The sequence below is a fragment of the Hippocampus guttulatus genome, chromosome 20 (assembly GCF_054856545.1).
Source record: "Hippocampus guttulatus isolate MCC_2025c chromosome 20, RoL_Hgut_1.0, whole genome shotgun sequence".
NCBI classification, from domain to species: Eukaryota; Metazoa; Chordata; class Actinopteri; order Syngnathiformes; family Syngnathidae; genus Hippocampus; species Hippocampus guttulatus.
In genome coordinates, this window is record NC_141280.1 from 9,879,396 (window position 1) to 9,899,004 (window position 19,609).

The 19,609-nt window shown below is 42.6% G+C and overlaps 1 protein-coding gene across 1 annotated transcript; it reads right to left on the reverse strand.

The window, feature by feature from the left end:
• Positions 1-5,683: 5,683 nt before the first annotated feature.
• On the reverse strand, positions 5,684-18,003 carry rfx6 (regulatory factor X, 6). Its single transcript, XM_086100439.1, has 20 exons — positions 17,835-18,003; positions 16,840-17,002; positions 16,644-16,767; positions 15,874-15,935; positions 15,715-15,792; positions 15,578-15,605; positions 15,382-15,489; positions 15,234-15,311; positions 15,042-15,155; positions 14,714-14,763; positions 14,160-14,319; positions 12,856-13,000; positions 12,639-12,748; positions 12,264-12,381; positions 10,809-10,931; positions 10,517-10,735; positions 9,780-10,035; positions 7,083-7,456; positions 6,710-6,907; positions 5,684-6,107 (listed from the first exon to the last, which is right to left on the reverse strand). Exons 1-20 carry the CDS (start codon positions 18,001-18,003, stop codon positions 5,971-5,973), a joined length of 2,814 nt encoding a protein of 937 aa, XP_085956565.1. The 3' UTR covers positions 5,684-5,970.
• Positions 18,004-19,609: the final 1,606 nt, after the last annotated feature.

Sequence of the window (19,609 nt, forward strand, 5' to 3'; positions counted from 1 at the left end):
ATCAAATTTCTACGAGCTGGGAAAACGGTTGATTCTTTGTCAAGCATCTTTCTTATGCCAACAGATAACAACATGATTGAGACGCAAAAATATATCTGCTTAAGGCCTCCAGAGGTTGGAATACGAAACCGCCAAGGCATTATGGGCCATGACAATGAGGCGTTCTAAATTGACCACGCCACAGTGAAGACCCGGTTAACATGGTGGCTGCCAAGTTGGTGTTGTTTAAGAAAATAAAAGTGATTGCTGCCCCGCCTTGCTCTTTTATCTCTCTCTGCGTGACGTGTGCACTCATGGCCCACAATGAGGCGCTCTAATGCGGCCGAGCCAATGGATTTTCTCAAGGTAAGATGCCTTCCGGATGCTGAAGCGTCGCTAGGCACCATTTTAGCCACAAAGCACAAAAAGAAAAATAAATAGCAACACAACTGAAATAGTGAAAGCAGTTTTAACGCTATACCTCCACATTCGGGTACAACAATCCACTGTAAAGCCACAGTACATCTTTATAAAAACAACAACAAAATTGAATTAGAGCGATTTTCAGTATTCAGGTTGTTTGGGGGACAGCCAGGTGGTCCAGTGGTTAGCATGTCGACCTCACAGTGCAGAGGTACCGAGTTCAATTCCAGCTCCGGTCTCCCTGTGTGGAGTTTGTATGTTCTACCCGGGCCTGCGCGGGTTTTCTCCGGGTACTCCGGTTTCCTTCCACATCCTGGCAACCGGTACAGGGTGACCCCCGAAAACGGCTGGGATAGGCTCCAGCACCCCCCCCCCCCGCAACCCTTGAGGATTAAGCAGATCAGAAAATGGATGGATGGATGTCTCAACAGGTTTGACAGTGTCGCGCATCAAGCAAGCAAGCTTCGCCTCTTATTTGGATAAATGTGCGACAGAGTCTTCTTTTGGTTTCCCCAAAGCGATGAGATGCAATTTTTGACAGCGAGGGAGTGAGAACAAGCACTAAGGAATGATTTAAAAAGGTAATTTTGAACAAGTTAAATTGTGTTTCAAGTAGGTGAAGGGGGTGAAAGAAACTATTTTTTAAAAATCGTACAATTTCTCTACAAGGCTGATTTTCACCTACGGTAGGTGGTCATGGAAAGTAACCGCTTTAAAAATATATTTAAATAAGAATAGCAGGGGGGGGGGGGGGGGGGAGGGAGTCGCTGCTTGTTGATTCTAGTACACGGGCACTGCAGAATATTTGAAACTTTCTCTTCGTGATTTGTGTGGAACATTATGCCGTTTGCCAAGGCAGAGCTTTTGTGGCCGCCAATGAGTAAAAAGAACGAGTGAACTCGAGAGGCCCTTTTATGCTCAGCGAGTTGTTGCAAGTCAAACAGTAAACAGCAACAAGGACGAGGACGACAATGGCGGCCAGGCAGGGAATGTTGCCTCTTTTGAAATGTATTCATAATCATCTTTCTATGACACGCGGGACGACTCCAATACAAACACTTGTCAGTGAATAATCATCGGCGCTTTGTGGCTTACGCGGCCAGGAATTTGTTAAAAGACGCACTCGAGAAAGCTTGTTTAAAAAAAGTGCAAGGTCGGTGAGAACTTTGCGCCGGTCTTGCCAAGGTGAAGCCGGCGGAGACGGCACCCAGTTGAGACTTTTGACACCTCAATGGCGGCAATGGAATTCTTTTGTGAACGTCGGAACGCAGCGTTGCACACCGGCGTAGGTCAGACATGTGTATTCGTTTTGTGTCCAAGTGGAAACGATGTACTGGGAACACATAGCTAAACATCACCAAGTTGAATGCCGACAGAAGACAATGAACATTCTGTACACATCCGTCATGATCAAGACGAGGAGAATTTTCCTCATGTTAAACTTTCAAGGTAAAGACTTTATAAAGTAGTACCAAAACCAATGCAAAGTTTATGGATGAGCTATCATAGTCAGGAACGATAAAACAAAACGAAAAAAATAATCATCACCATGACTTTGACTGATATTGAAATCACGATTAATAAACATGACTATTCATCAATTTCAAAATTTTCAGTGACCAAAGCGGAACTAAATATCACTCCAAATAACTACCAGAAAATCATAGGTCACGTAAAATTATCGCCTGAGGCTTTGCGAGGCAGAGTGATGCGGCGCAGCCTTGGAGCTACACACTCAGTCGTGTGGAAGAGGAAAGTTGCATTTGAAATTTCTTAATAAAATTCTTATTTCATAGATTCAGAAAAATATATGCCCGTGAGTATCGTTTTCATATTAGATGTCTGAATATGTTTGTTTGTGCCCATTTGTTAGCTGTAGAAGTCCTAATGCTAATTTTTACTAGCCGGTCAATGGGGTTTTCTTTTCACAGTGAGCATTAAGCTAGTGAGGTTTCCAAAACGAAGTACAAATTGCATTAAAACAAATATGTCATTCTTTTTGTTGTGTTTAGATTGGCAGTAAATCCAAACTGGGCTGTCAATAAACATTTTAACCCTTTCAGGGACTGGTTATTACAGTGGACAGCTTATCGTGTTATCGGGTTACAGGTTATCATTATTGGTGTAAAGCACGCTCAGGGAAGGTCGAACAACGTCCGTCACGCACAACCACAGTGTGTTCACAACTGACGACCGCTTTGTCCTCCCTGGAGGAAATCAAAGCCCGAATGTCAGTGATTTTCTTAATTTTGACGAAAAGAAAACAGAAGTTATGGTGTTTGGTCCCTGTGGTCCTTGTACAATCCTAGTGTTCAGCTGGCCTGGCGTCTCATCAAAAGGCAGCAGTCTGAAATTGCACCAGCAAATCAGTGCTGTTGTTAAATCTAGCTTTTCATTTTAGGCAGCGGACTCGGGTAAAGCCCTTCCTTTCTCAAGAGTAATCTCTGCTAAATCACTGTCATACATTTAAAGTCCTCCCTCAAGCGTCTCCAGTTGGGCCAAAATCCTGCGGCTCACCTCCTGACTGGAGCTCGTAAGAGGGAGCACAGTACCCCAATTCTGGCTTCCATTCATTTACTTCCAGTACATTTCAGAGTTAATTTTAAGATACTTTTGTTTCCTAATCTTTGAATGGCCTCACCTCAGCTTTCCGCTTTGAGTTCCTCCACCCCTCCGCCTAAGGTCTGTGGATGAGACGCTATTGGACTAACCGGAGCGTTTCCTGTTGCCGGTCCTTCCCTCTGTTCGGCAAGCCCTGTGTCCTTTTTTAAAACACGTTTGAAGAAACATTTTTATTCTTTGGCTTTCGACCCAACGCGAGACTAACACTGTTCTATTGTTTTCTGGTGTCTACTGTATATGTTAGTATCATTCGCTTTTATTTGGATTTACTGTTTTCACAGTTTTTGTTGTTTTATTTTATCCATCCAACCATGTGTCCATTAACCGAGCCGCTTCTCTTCACCAGAGTCGCAGGTGTGCTGGAACGTATCCCAGCTGTCTCCGGGCAGTAGGCGGGGTGGACCCTGACGTGGTTGCCAGCCAATCGCAAATTTTATGTTGCAGTAGATATGATTTGTTATAGTTGCAGCTGTTGTGAATACAAAGAAAGCTGTAGTGCATTATTAATTGCTTTTCTTCAACTTGAATGTTTTTATCATCAGAAGGTATCAAAATTACAATTACATTTCCATTAATTGCCCCGCCGTACAATCAACACGTGAATCAAATTGGAATCACAATCAGCAGCTATTGACGAAGCCTAAGTGGTTTGAAAGGAAGATGTAAAGGACTCTTGACAAATTGATGTCTAGTTTTTGAAGCAGAACCTCGTTAAACTTTGCGAAGTCCTAGTTGACTTGCGCTGACTTTCCTGAAGTCAATTGATGATCGTGCACTGGTTTTCTCATTATTTGTATTTATTTCATCATTTCTTATTTTGCAACCTTGAAGCACTTTTTTTTCCTCTCAAGGGCCAAAGCAATTAAGTGTAGTTGGAATGTGGCGATCTCTCTCAGTTGAGCTCCATACAAAAAAAAAAAAAAACGTGGGGTGAAAATGACTGACTAATAATGGGTACATTATGGTGAAGCGAGTGTTCCCAATACTGTGACCTTCATGATGAGTATCACAAAGCTGCTGTTAGCCTAAATTGTCAGGTGGAGCATTGAGTGCAATTCTCTACTTACTAGGGGTGTTCACACGGCACACATTTGCTGCGGCGCTGCACCGATGTATTTTGTTGCGATATATTTTGCACCGCAGCAAATTGTGTGGAGCGTTCACACGTACAAAGCTGCTGAGCGTGTCTGCAACGGCACAGCGTCGGTGCAGCCCCACTTGCGTTCACACGGCAGTTTCTGCAGCGGAGCAAAACGACAGAAAACAAATGAGCTGTCGTGTTGGTTCTTTTTAAAACGTATACGCAACTCAAACGACTACTGGACAGGCACGTCCTTCTCCTTCTCGGTCTCCGTGCCTTCTGCTTGAGAGTGACCGCCCCCGAAAACGTAAATCAACGATGACTTCAATGACACTCAGAAAAGCAAACACATCATGCGCCAAACAGAAAATCAAGAGAGGAAATCACTAAATAAATTATATGGGGGGCGGGGGATTGTGAACACACAACAAAGGAACAAACTACACTAACAACTCCGAGACAGTCCAGTCTCCTACAAAAGGAAAGATGTTACCAGCCAAGTCTTGTGTCATTATTAAACAAACACATGACGGAAGTCCGACAGAGCACGAAAGCAACACATTTTCGCCGTACGTAAACTCTTCACAAGCATTTGCTCTGGAGCAAATTTAACCCAGTTGCGTTCACACGTGCAAATTTACATCGGTGCTGCTTCGCAAACGAGCATTTGCTCCGGGGCAAATTTTTAAACCACCTCCCTGAGGTGGATCAAATTTGGTCCGGTGTAAGCCTTTTTCCGGGGCTACGCCGGAGCTAATTTGCATGTGTGAACGCTCTACTGGGGCAGCCCCGGTGTAGCACCGGACCAAATCTTGCCGTGTGAACACCCCTACTAAATAAATGTCACTGTTGTTGATTTTTTTTAAATCTATAATCAACAGGCTAAAATGATAGAGGGAATAAATCACACCTTAATTTTTACAATAAATATTGGCACCGCCACGATTATATTCAATGTAGAGTATTTGGAATCTTGGGGAATTCTATTTACTTGGATTATAAGATAACATAAAATAAGATTTGTCACCAATGGGGAAATTTGCCTCAATTTGAATGTTACGATATACAATGATAGAAAAAAAAAATATATATATATATAGATAGATAGATATACAGTAAATAAATAAATAAAAACACAAATTGTTGATTACCATTTCATTAACTTGAATTTGCATTGATTATGACATTTTTTGACTCATTCATCATTAAGACAAAAGAAGTCAGTGAGGCCATCTGGAGGGTGCTTGTTGGCTGGCCATGTTGTGGTTAAACATTGTCCCAAAGTTTGCCTTGGGCCTTCTGTTGTTTCCACACGAGCGCTGGGCCAATTGTGGCCCACCATTATTGACTGTGTAATTAAAAGTACTTTAAGGTGTAACACGCTGTAACAGGCACACGCGCCGCCATCTGTCACTGGCGCGGCAGATAAGAACGACGGCGGGCACTCCAGCAGCATTGTCACTTGTTCTCTCCAACGATCATTGATTTTTAACCCTATTGCTTTATTATTTATTATTTGCAGAAACACTGTGGCAATATATACATTAATAAAAAAAAAAAGACAAGATGAAAAAACTGCCAAAAGACATTTTTTGCTGAGTATCACTGAGTCTAATTACATATCTGTGAATTTAAGTGTAAAATACTATTGTCATACAGAAAATGACTGGCAAGTCCTCAATATTTTGACCTTTATTGTGGAAAGTGCAGCACTCCTCGCCCAAAATAAATAAATTATTTAAAAAAAAAGAAAAAAGCTGCTGCAGGCGGGAATGGAAAAACGGCCACCACATCCCCGTAACTAAGCCGTCGTCTGCAGGTGGGGTCGGCCTACCTTGAAGGGGAACCGATGGGTCTTGCTTGTGTCACTGTACCCCTGGGGCGCCCATGAAGACAGTGTCGATGGGGGGCAGCGAAGAGACTGGGTCCTGCTGCTGCGACAACGAAGCCTCCTGGGGGGAGAAGGCCGACGAGGATATGGCGTACATGCAGGGGGCCGAGCCTAGCAAGACAACATATGAGACGGATGACGGGCTGGACATCTTGTTTGCCTTCATGCTCAGCCTACTTTTGCCTGCTGGCTCACTTAAGTCATGTTTCCACCACACAGCGCCGCTGCAGCTGAAGGCTGTTTGAACTGAGGCTCAGCGATAAAAAAAAAGTGCGTTGTCATAACATAGCCAGCGTGTCATGATGGAGCATGTCGGACGGACGGACGGATTATGCTGACTGATTGACAGACTGACTAACAAACAACTATTACCTACTAACTACTAAAAATGAATCGCCGCAACTATCAAAAATCTAATTTGTAACAATCCAGCAAAAATGAACTTAACTACGAAGTTGTCTAGTGTTTAAAACGTACACAGTAACTGACTAAAACCAATTGACATTGAAAATTAACCACTGCAACTAATAAAACCAAAGAACTGCAAAACACAACCTAAAAATAACCAAATTGTTTCCTGAATCGAATTACAGTCATGAAAACAACTGAACTGACTATTGAAACCAAAACAACAGTAAATAAGGAACAAAGCAGCAGCCAAATCTTGTCCGTGATTAAAATGCGGCAGTCATGCAAAACGTTTGGTAGCTCACCTGTGTCATTGTGGCCGTCACTGAAGAAGGTTCCACTCTTCCTGCAGGGCCGGTCAAGGATGTTGAGCGGGTCATGGACGTCGGAGTATGGTGAGCGAAGCAGGAGGAGGGGGTTTACGCTGCTGATGACCGACACATGCTGCTCCACCGCCGGCGCCATCCGCTGGCCATCCAGGTAGGTACCGTTTCCAAAATAATCTGTGGAGGAAGGTCAAGAAAAAACTTCACATTACATCAGGGATTCATGTTGGATTTTTGATGTTGTCTTTTTTTTTTTAAATAAAGTTGTAATCCAATAAAAGAATAAATTGAAATATTATGGAACGTGAGAGGCCGGTCAGCGTTCCTGCTTTTCCAGTGACGCTACTCTTACCATTTTGTCCCGAAGCAGAATACGTTTGTCCCGTCCCATTGCCGCCACTGCTGCTGCCGTTGCCGGTCGAGTGGTTGAGTCCAAAACCGAATCCATCGCCGGCATCCAGCATGTGAGCCGCCGTCTGAACCTCCAGACCGGGATCGTTCAGGATGGCGTCCGAGCTCGAGCCGTAGCCGGAAGCCGGGTGGGCGGAAGATGCGTAAGGGCTCAGCGAGCAGGCGGGACCCACGGCGGAGGAGAAATGATGGCCATCTCCGTAGAAGACGTCTTTGACGGAAGGCTGCTGGTCATCCAAGGCGGGGTAACGACACAGCTGGTAGGCCAAGGAGGATGTCTTGACACAAGACGAGAATGTGCTCTCCGCCTCGGGCCTCAACACACAAAAAACTAAATTTGACTACACTCCAGTCAGGAAAAAAATACCACATCAAAATGGACGTAAAATAATCTCGTGCTGTCAGATGAATAATCGCACCATTTTTCATCATGAATTGCATTTTTCTACTTCTACTATTTTAACAGTCATTAACGGATAATGACATACCGGTAAGTAAAATCTTGTTTGCAAAATCTGCAAAATGAAAATATTTCGATTGAGAGATCACTCTAAAACAGTGGTGTCAAACGTACGGCTCGCGGGCCGAGACCGGCCCGCAAGGAGGGTTGATCTGGCCCGCAGGATAATTTAAAAGTGAAAAAATGCATAAAAGACACGGAATGAATATTTTAATAAGGTGCAATTCGTGGAATATCCGCTAGGGGGACACACTATTTTTATTAGAGGATCAAAACAAGACAACATTGTTTTGATCAGAGAAGAAGACTACAGCAGTCTCCGTCTGTCACTGAGACAGACCCAACACCACAGACGCTATCAAGGACATATACAATACTTTTTTCTTTACACATATTATAGCACTCTCCTTAGTTTGTAAGGTGTAGGCAGGGATTACGTTTAGATTTTATATGCTCGTGTAAATGGTTTAAAAATTCCTTTCTTTATAAATCTCGATTAATCTTAAAAGTGCATTACTGTTCAGTTAATTCCGTTTTTTCACGGCCCTCTGAATAGGGATCGTCGGCCAGCATGGAAGGATCACTCTTTCTGTACTTTTTTGATACATTTATTGGAACACTTTGCAGCGGAGGTAGTCGTAGATGAAACAGAAGTAGTTGCAGTAGCAGTATCAGAAGCAGGTAATAACCTAAAGCACAGATAAATGCAGTAAAAAATGAATACATCTATCTTTCTGCATCACGATGTAAATATGTATAGAATTTACATTAATTAATACTTTTATTTTAACAATACATTTAATAAGTACTTTAATCAACCATGATTTCACTATGTATTATTATCGTCATTATTTTAAACGTAAGAAACCATACATCACAAACATATCAAGTCGACTCGAATAAAAGAACTACAAGTCCCAAAAGGTCCAACCCGGAAGTGGAGCGCCGGCATGATTAAACCCAGCTGCAACGCAATGTACTTCGTTCAAACATCAAATTGCAGCTGGACAAACATGACAACTATGCAAAATGAGTTAAATAAAGACACCACTGTTCGAGCAACACTCTAGCCCACGCTGTTTACATTGCCGATTGCGAACGGTAACTGACTGTATTGCATAGCGATGCGGCAAACATAAAGCACAACGGACACAATGCAAAACAGACAAACAAAGCAACCGATCATCACCGAATCTAAAGCTAACTTTAGATATCTGGTAAAGAAAAGCACACGCGTAGCTTATCATTGGGCCATGCCGACGACGAAGCGAGTGTATTCACTAACGTAACATACTGCGATCCTGCTTTTTATACGTCGCGCGAACGGTCACCTGTCAGTGGCAGCCCCGCCCCTCTTAAAGTGCCAGGTTAATCCAACAATTACTATATTTTTCAATACCAATTACTTCTTAAGGTTTTGTGCCTTTGTGCAGTCAGTGGGATCAGTTGCAATGCATATATGTGAATGATAAAAGTAAATTGCACATTTGTCTAAGGAAATCTTAGGTGCTTCATGAAATGTTTTGTAAAAGGTATGTTCATTACATTTTTTCTCGTGTTCTTGTGCTTCTTTAGACCAAAACAAAGGAAAGACATATTATTTTGGTTATTTATAGCAGAGTATGGTATAATTTTTAATGGTCCGGCCCACTTGTCCATCTTTGCACCAGCGATTGAAGTTTGGCTCGAATGATTGCGAGCTCGAATGGTTGTTTGTCTATGTATGCCCTGTGATTGGCTGGCATCCAGTTCAGGGTGTGCCCCGCCTACTGCCCGAAGACAGCTGGGATAGGCTCCAGCACACCCGCGACCCTCATGAGGATGAAGCGGATTAGTCAGTCGAAGGGCACACATCGACGAACAATTATTCGTGCTCACAATCACACCTAGGGGAAATTTAGAGTGTTTCATTAACCTGCCATGCATGTTCTTAGAATGTGGGAGGAAACCGAAGTACCCAGAAAAAGCCCACACAGAGAACATGCAAACTCCACACAGGAAGGCCAAAGCCAGAATGGAACCCTGCATCTCTGAACTGTGAGGCGGACCTGCTAACCAGTTGACCACCATGCTGCCTTCGCACTAACAATTACATACTAAAAAGAACACTAATTAACTTACAATAAATCCAATTAAAAACCTGATGGGAGCGCTGTACAAAAGAGAGTTGAAGCTGACCTGAGTCCAGGCTGGTAAGCGGATGCGGGCGTAGGGAAGTAGGCTGAGCAGGGGTACAAAGTCTCCGGGAAGGCGGCACAGAGGTTGGGCTGGTTTACAGCACCCAACGTGGAGAGGTAGGATGAGGAGGAAGACGAAGAGGAGCAGGATGAAGTCGGGGCTCGTGGCCCCTGGTTGATGACCGAGCCTCTGTGCACCAGCGGCGCCGGAGAGATAGGGGGTGTCATGACTGAAGCACAAAAGTCTGTGGGACCGCCTGGAAAGCAAAAGCTGGTCTTTATTTTTTTTGAAAGAGGCTCGAGAACATATATCCTCCATGGAGAGAGAGAGAGAGAGAGAGAGATATATATATATATATATACACACACACAGGTTTTTTTTCCCCTTAAGAACAGAGTCGTTACTTTAAGGGGAAAAAACATAACAGGAGTGGGGAGATAAATCATAATGGTATGAGATAAAAGTCTTAATTTTTTTAAAATTCAGAATAAAGTTATCATTTTATGAGAAAAACATTTTTGGGAAGAAACTGCAATCTTATGAAACTGAAATCAGGTAAATTGTACAACAATAATTTTGGGTACCGGTAATTAACCATAAAGCTAGGCAAGGCAGTTTTATTTACAGTAAGAGCACATTTCAAACACTGGGCAACTCAATGTGCCAAGACTTGGAGAGTAAAGTTTCCAAAAAAAACAAAACAAAACAATAATCAGGTTTTTTTTTTTTTAATGTACCTGCACCAGGGAAGCTAACAGAATCCGTCACTGATATGACGATGGCAGCGCCCGTCTCCACCTCTCGCTGCCAGTTGTCCGCCAGAGACACAGAGGCATCCTGTCCTGAGGACTCGCTCTTCACCGATTGGTCGACGACGACAGGCGCACTGCTGACTTTGTTGCGATTGGCTAGGAAGCAGGAGCTGGGACATGCCAAAAAGGCTGCTTTACTGGCCCCTGAGAGAATGGAAAAAGTTGGCCATTTATGCAAGATAAAAACTGAGATCCACTGTGTGCAATCACTGCCTACCTTCTTTTTTCATGTGTTTGTCCAGAAGGTTCTGCAGGTCGCGCTCCTTGTCGTTGTTGAACTGGGTTTCGAGCGCCAGTAGGATGTACTCATCCAGAAGCATCCGGATCAGATGGAAGGAACCTGAACACCATCCACATACTGTAGTTATGTACTCAACTGCAGATGGGGAAGGCATGCACTTGGTGGGAGTTGTCTATTTTGGGGAAGAAAGTGAAACGATATTGTGGAGAAACATGAAGAAACTCCTGTTGTGTCCAATTAGATGCACGCTCTCATACATAAATTAGACTTATTATTATGAGTATTACAATGCTGATTACAGAAGACCCCGCTTTTCCGCAGTTCAGTTCCACACTCAAACTGCTAAAAAGGCTCGCATGCCAAAGAAAATGAGGCGCAACTGTGTTTGTATGACATTGGGTGCTTTTAATATTTGTTCAAAAGATTTTTTTTAATGAAAAACTAAATAAAACTACAAATTTAATATATAATATAAAACATATGAAAATTATATAAAAATAGCAAATGTGTGAAATGAAAAGAAAATATTTGATATAAAATGAAATATTACTAAAATAATACAGTATGAATAAACTTTGTAATAATAGAAAAATAAGAACAGAATAAAATATTATGAAATAAAATGGGCGGCACGGCAGTCGACTGGTTAGCACATCCGCTTCACAGTGCAGGGGTGCAGGGATAGAATCCCGGCTAAGGCCTTTCTGTGTGGAGTTTACATGTTCTCCCCGTGCCTGTGTGGGTTTTCTTCGGGTACTCCGTTTTCCTCCCACATTCCAACAACATGCATGGCGGACTGATTGGACACTCTAAATTGTCGCTAGGTGTGATTGTGAGCGCGGATGGTTGCTTGTCTATGTGTGCCCTGCGATTGGCTGGCAACCAGTTCAGGGTGTCCCCCGGCTACTGCCCGAGGAAAACCGAGATAGGCTCCAGCACCCCCGCGACCATTGTAAGGATAAGCGGTTTCGAAAATGGATGGATGGATGGATGAAATAAAATAAAAAGGAAACAATATAGAAACATCTAAGTAACATTAAAGTAATACACAAACACCAAATGTATGAAACATTATACGATAACAACTTCAAGAATATAATAATATAAAACCAAACGTACTGTATTGGATTGAGAAACATGGTGCTTAGCATTCAATTGCTCTGTTTGTCCAGCAGGGCTTTGCTGTTGGGAGTACGCGTGCGTGCGTGCGTGCGTGACTCTGCGTGCGTGCGTGACTCTGCGTGCATGTTTATTCACACACAGTGTGTTTAAACAGCGAGCACACGAACCCGAGATAAGACTGTTTAATGATTACTATTTATGGTTGCATTGTGTAAAGAAGAGCGCGGGCGCAAAATGGAGCCTCGGAATGATTCATGGGAGTCCTAATAGCGCGAAGACGACGGCGGGCGCGTGGTGGCGTCAGCTCACCGAAACTGGCGGCGTTGTTGAGTGTGAGGTTGTGCATCACGCGGGCGCCGAAGAAGCTCCAGCGCAGCAGGAAGTCCTGAGCTCGCCTCCTCACCGAGCGACCGCCCTGTTTACCCGGCTGAGCAAACAGCAAAACACAAACACAAAAAGCTAACTGCATCTGTTTGCCGATTACTAAGCGGTGACTTACAATTAAGAGGTGCCAAAATGACATTAACATCACACACATAACAAATAAAAACTTACGCCAAAAGATATTCTCACGTGCGCACTTTTTAGCGCTCGGGCATCAATTAAGTTATAAATGCATTGATAAAATCAAATCTGTGATTCCGCAGAATCGCAGGGTCCACTGTACAGCACTTGAAATGGGACCTTAATGACTTTGTGCTCCACCACGGTGTCCAGCCACTCGACAAAGGATTCGACGGTGGCATTCTTCCTTAGAAGCTCCTTCAGCTCCTGGAAGACGGCGATGGCCTCGTCTGCGGGGAAACACATGTGTTCAGCAAGTAGGACTAAGTCTGGCTGTGTATATCTAGGCCAAGTCCAAGAGATCCTCATTTGGGTCATCAATCACACGCCGACTTACAGTCGGAGTGGGCGTCATGCAGCTGCTCGCCATTGGCGTTGATGCTGAGCAGCGAGTGCAGGCTGATGCTGTTCAGGTCCACATTGTCCATGTCCGCCACCATGTTGCTCACCACGCTTTGGTCAAACAGCGCCGGACGGGCGATCTGCCCAGGTGTGACGCCGGCGGCAAAATCACACATAGACAGTCATCGACATGCTTTACACAGGAGTCCCATTAAGCACACCGGCCCATTGTTACGTTATGTCAATGCGTCTGCCATATTGCATGTGGCAGGTCTGCCCAGTAAACAAATGCAAGTAAATGAACTAAAATTCAGAAAGTGACAACCAATAAAGCACCGTATTTAAGGCACACCAAAAAGCATTCCAGTTTCTCAAACTCCCGACAGCGCACCTTATAATCCGATGCGCCTTATATATGGATCAATATTCAAATTTCTTGGACGTAGTATTTTAAATGTTCTGTCAAGCGCTTTGTTGCAGTTGCAATGATTGTGAAAGCTCAATATAAATAAAGCTGTATTGTATTCCCTTTAGCGTAGCTCCATCTAGTGGATGCATAAGGTAAACACAACCACTATTGTAGCTAATTTCTTGGACGTAGTATTTTAAATGTTCTGTCACGCGCTTTGTTGCAGCTGCAATGATTGTGAAGGCTCAATATAAATAAAGCTGTATTGTATTGTATTCCTTTAGCATAGCTGCATCTAGTGGATGCATAAGGTAAACACAACCACGATTGTAGATTCGACTCTATGCGTCTTATAAAACAGTTTTCAAATATGACATTCATTGAAGGTGCGCCTTATACTTCAAAGCACCTTACATTGCGGAGAATTCGGTGTACAAACTTAATGCCTCTCCTTCATTAATATATCTGGAAACAAAATTTATTTCTGTCATTTGTAATCGGATTATTTTAAATGTTGACTCCCACACAGTATATATACGGAATATTTCAAATCTTGAGAAGTGCAGCCAGACAGACATAGCTGTCGACACTAAGGATTATCGTGAGAAAAATACATACGGGCCTGAGGACAAGAATTTGCTCTTGGGACTAGAACCTTCTCTCTGAACTGGAATTTTTACTTGGGACAAGCACAGAACCTTCCAATTGGACTAGAACCTGTACTCAGGACTTGAAACTTATCTTGGTAAGTTCGGGACTGAAATCTTCTCTTGGGACATTCTCTCATCCAATTAGCCAGACGTGCTAACGTATGGCAGCCACAGGCCATCCGGCTGAGTGAGGCGTCACTGAATATACGTACTTCTGTGCCGACATGGATGTCACGTTACCTGCGCCAGGTGCAAGAAGGACGTCTGCCGCTTGAGGGAGGACACAAAGCGGCGCGCGATGGGCAGCTTCTTGGCAGCAAGGCATTGTGGGAGGTTGTCCAGGGAGGAGGCCAGCCACATTTCCCAGTGCTTGGCAAAGTTGCAGATATCCGCGAGCAGGCTGACAGATATCAAACACGCCATGATTAGCAAGACACGATACATCATTTTATTCGGCACACAATTTTGTCACAGCCAAAGGACAACACACCTCGTAGGTCAAGATTTTAAACTGTGCATTAGAGTGTGAATGGCTATTGGTCTACATGTGCCTTGCAATGCTCACCCGTGACCCAAATGAAGAAAAAAAAGCGGTACACAAAACTCATGGATGGGTAAACTGTGCGTTTACCCAAACTCAATCCCTCATTTTAATGTAAAGGCAGAAATTGTTGTTTGGTGATATTTTGAGATGGGGTACCTCATCAAATGTCTAAACCAGCACTGATGTGATGACATTAAAAAATGGCAATGGCATAGAACAATGATTCGATTCCTTAAAAGAGAAAGCAAACCTTTCAGGCATCTCTTGCATTGTGGCGGGAATGAGGACATCAGTTAAAACCTGAGCGGATTAAAAAGAAAATGTCATCTGATTCATTCTATATTTCATTAAAATTCACAATTATGATTATTCCAACCGGCAGCACAGTAAAGGAGTGATGAGCACATCTGTCAATCACAAAATCTAGCTATGATAATAGTAACGTGAAATAAAAAAGCAGAGGGAGGTGGTTTGAGATGACTTTAAATTACACTTTCGACACTTGATTGACAATTCTAAATGTGTGGGAAATGCACTGTATTGACTTGAGTAGAGTTTAGCTGGTTTTGGCGGCTTACCTTATACAAAATGGAGTCGCACACGCACAAAATGTCCACCAGCAACGGGTTGTCCAGTAGCGGCAGCAGGTGGTCGGGCATGCCCTGCCAGAAGTGCAACAGGAAGTTGTGTATCTGGAAGAGCATCGCGAGAAGACACGTGAGCGTCGCCGGACCGCTCGCTAGGCCGTCCGTACCAAACTGAGACGTCACCTCGTCAAAGTTGACATTGATGGCGTTGTCCAAGATGCACTGACAGTGCGTCTTGTACATCATGATCAGCGTGTCCACCTATTATTTTAATTAGAATTATTATGTCACATAAGGGGTCCATCAAGTGCCCAGTCCCCCCATACAGAACCTTTTCCCGGGAGATGTTTCCCTGTAGAATAAGGTGTTGGGCGCTGGGGAATTCCGGGAGCAGCGTTCCCGTTTTGGAGCTAAGAGAGTATTTCCTGGTGAAGCCTCCCTGCACACAACATGCGCGTCAGCATCATTCAGTGACTTATTTAGTAACATACAAACGTTTCCAAAAGGTGGCGCATAGAAGACACTACCTCATTCTTCATCTTGCTTCCAGAAAATCTGCCGACAGGAAAAGGAAAGTCATCCAAGCACAGAATCTAAACATTGATGTTAATTGCTGTGTTTGACATCGAATGTTATCGTTTTGGTCATTACGTGTATCAAGTACCTGGTCAAACCTTTCCCAGAGTAGACGGAATGATAGTAAGCGCTGCTCTCTTTGATGCCGATGCCATAGTAATGATACCTGTCATGTAACACCAATTACTAAAAACAATTTTGTGAAAATGAGGATTGAAAAATATGACGGTTTAAAAGTGGTGCTTACTTAGAATGTCCCCTGGTTCCCAGTCTCCGAGTGGTGAGGAGAGGGAACTTCTGTCGGATGGTCTGATTGAGGCAAAAAAATAATAATTTTTTTTTAACAAGTTTGATGACAACATCCAAATGTTTCATACACATAAAAAAAATACTAATAATAAAAAATAATACAGCAAAATCATGAGTTGACAGTATTACTCAAATATGAGGCAGTTTCTCAGGCGTACTCCAAAGGGTTTGTAATTTTATTAGTTTTATCATGTACAGGTATTTTATGTTATTTTATTTTTTTAGCTTTATGATCAGCGATCATGTTAAAAAGCTGCTTGTAGAGGAGTGAATTCGTTTTCTTTTTTTTCCATCTCAGATCAGTGGAAATTTTATACATGGCTAATTTCTTTTCACAAATCGATACTGATAATAATAATAATAGATTTTATTTATAAGCGCCTTTCAAGACACCCAAGGACACTTTACAATAACAAAAAACACAAAACAATACGGGTTGAGCAGCGGCAGCCAAAATGCGCCAGCGTCTGTTATTTTTGTCAAACAAATTATTATAACCAATCAATTTCAACATATGTGGGTATCCTTGTATGATTTTACCAATTTTGTCAGCCCTATAACCAACCTCCAAAACTCACTCAATACTGGCAGTTTAAGGACAGAAAATTAAAAATCAGCCCCCAAAACCATTTCAATTGACACAGACGTAAGAAGACAATTATTTGCATATTCGGGAAGATTAAAAAAGATGAACAAAAGGTACTGTACTTTTCCAAAAGTGGCAGCGCAAGCGGGCTCCAGTTTGATTTTCCTGCAGAAGTCCAGGTAGTGAGCATAGAGGATGCAGCGAGGGAGACACACACCCTCGCACACAATGTAGTTCTCCTCCAGCCTGATAGGGGGCACCACAACAATCATCATCATCATCATCATCATCATTCATATATAGCACATTGGTGCTCACCACTGCAGTGTGAGCTGTGTCTGCTTCTTCTTGTCCTTGCTCATCTTGTTGATGCTTTTCGTGGGGGAGGCCAAGTTTGCTTTGGCACTCACTTCCTCATTCTGGTCCTGGTCCGGGTCCTGGTCTTCCTCTGAGGACGCCATTTCGTTGCTGTCCTCCGCCTCTGAGGAAATCACAAAAATTCACAATTATGTTTTTATTTAACAACATAAAGAGCTGAAGTCTTCGGTTGATGAGTACGCCAGAATTATGAGCTGTTCTTTGCTGAGGATAAAGAATACATGGCTGTGAGCATTGTTTTATTTTCTCTCTGCATGTGTTGCTGCAAAGTTTATGTTCCGATAGTTCTTGCTGAAAGGGTTACACCAACACCTAAATGCTCATTTTTAACCCTTGTGCCCATGATATTTCCCCTTGTATTCCAGTGGAGGCTAAGTAGTTGTTTCAAATACACATCTTGGTTTTATGTTTAGTTTAATAGTAAGCTTCAGTTAATAAACATCTTGGAGCCTCTTTTGTGAACATTTAGTTATTATATCTGCCCAAGTACAGCTTGTTGTGAAGGTGACTGAAGTTCCCTGCCAATAGTACTTCTATTTTAAAAAAGATTGGATTTATTTTTTTTAAACCAAAATCTGATGGTTCAAATTCAAGCAATTTGAAGCACCTTTATAAACACTGCACAAGTTCTGGGCCCATTCCCAACATCACAATTGGAAACCACACTGTGGCATTTTGCAGTTTGGGCTTTTTATTTGTTTTCGCCACCACCTCGTGGCCAATCAGCGTCATTTTTTTTTGTTCAAGTAAATCCAATACAGTATCAGAGACGATGAAAGACATACTGCACTTAAAAGCAAAGCAGTAGAGAATGAACCAAAACTGTACATGTACAAATAGCAATGCATACTCGTTAATTTGAGCCTCAAAGTAATGTTAGTAATTATATTTAGTGTTTTGGGAGTTTTCCTTCTTTTTTTTTCTTTTTTTTTTACCTGATTTGATGGCAGAATCATCGTCCTGGTTTAAGCGTCCACGGAAGGCTGTGTCCACTTGTGAGCCGCACAAAGTTTTGTTGAAAGCGTGAAGAGGTAAAAGCCTATCAGCAGCCGAACTCTCACGGCTGCGCTTCATCGCCATAGTCATACCATGCACGGGGGACATTTGGAGTTTTATTTTATAAAAATAAAAAATAGGAAGAAGCTGCTCATTGGGTCCTGAAGAAGGCCTAAAGCGGAGCAGAAGCAGCCGGTGGATCTTTTGTCAGGAGGAAGACGAGGAAGAAGGTCGAGGAGGTGCTGTACCGTGAGGAGATGAGCGAGCAGGCCCAGCGCATGCGAGCATCATATTTACAGAACAGCTTCTTAATCATTAACAGGGAGGAGGGGGAAAAGAAAAAAGACTCATCCATCTGTCTTTCCAGCACCATCAGCTTCCCCACACGCCTTGCACCTCCAGTTTTCACACTCAAACATTTACAAATCAAGGAGATACAAACCTTATCCTTATAGGTGATTTTCCAATAATTAAGGTATTTCCCTCATTTGAAATTTATTCTGAAAGACTGTAATGTGAAAATACATTTTTAGCAAATTTGACACACCGCAGAGAAAGTGTTGGGAACAATTCAAGGGGTGTTAAGTAGATAAAGTGAGCTCAAATGCTGTGGGCGACAAGCATGTCAGCTCAATGCCTTGATAATTAACTGTCAATCAAATATCACTTCTATGAACTTTAAAAATAGATGTTACTTTGTTCTAATACATGTTTGGGCCGGGTACATTAAATGTATCAGATTAAAGCCACCGGCAGATGGATAATGTCCCTACTGGCCATTACAAGGGTTTTCCACGCCAAGACAACAAGGCACTCTGAACGAGAAGCATTTGTCCATAAGCTGCCTTAAGTACAAAATGTGAAGGGAAAACTAGTTGAGTTATGGGAAAAATAAAGACAGCAATAATAAAATGTAATGTATAAAAGCAGATATACCTAGAGAAGACATACAGAATAAGTCTTGAATCTCAGAATGGCCCCCTTGGCAAGCAGAAAGAGGTCATTTTGTGACTGCTTAAAAAATGATATGCAGGACATGCCATTTACAGGGGCATTCAATTTACGGTCTGCTGGAAACAGAATTTTACCTTGCGCACAACACAAAGACGCAGCTGGGTAAACATTCAGGTGGTTATTTGTTTTAGTACAATATGAATTCCTCTCTGTGGTTGGTGATTAAAAATATTTAGAGGGCAAAACTTTTGTGACATGTCATTAGAATGTAGTTAATTTCATTCTAGTATTATACAAAGTATTATATAAAATACAGTATGTCTCTATCTAGCCGTGGTAATAATTTGGGTGGAGTAGCAGGTGCACTTTCTATTTATATGACTGTAAAAAATCTGATTGTTACATTTGTAAAGCGAGTGCGATGTTTCGCTCGGCAAACAAAAAATATATATTAGAAGCCGTCGTAATAACAGCTTGTGCTAGTGCCGATCAAATATCCGAATACGTAATTTATGATCAAAGTTACCTGATTTGATTTGAACGTGATCTTTTCCTTCCTGTCATGGAGGACAATTTGGTGAGGCCCGGGAACTCAAAGCTACCGGTAACGAATTAGTACACTGACACCTGATTGGTTCTAACGTCACAACTCAAAACATCCGCCGGCCAATCGGGTGGCGGTTCCAACATCATCCTGTCGTGTTCTGCTCGTCGTCGTTTTAGCCTCAGCTAGCTAGCCACTCGCTATCTGTCAATCTTT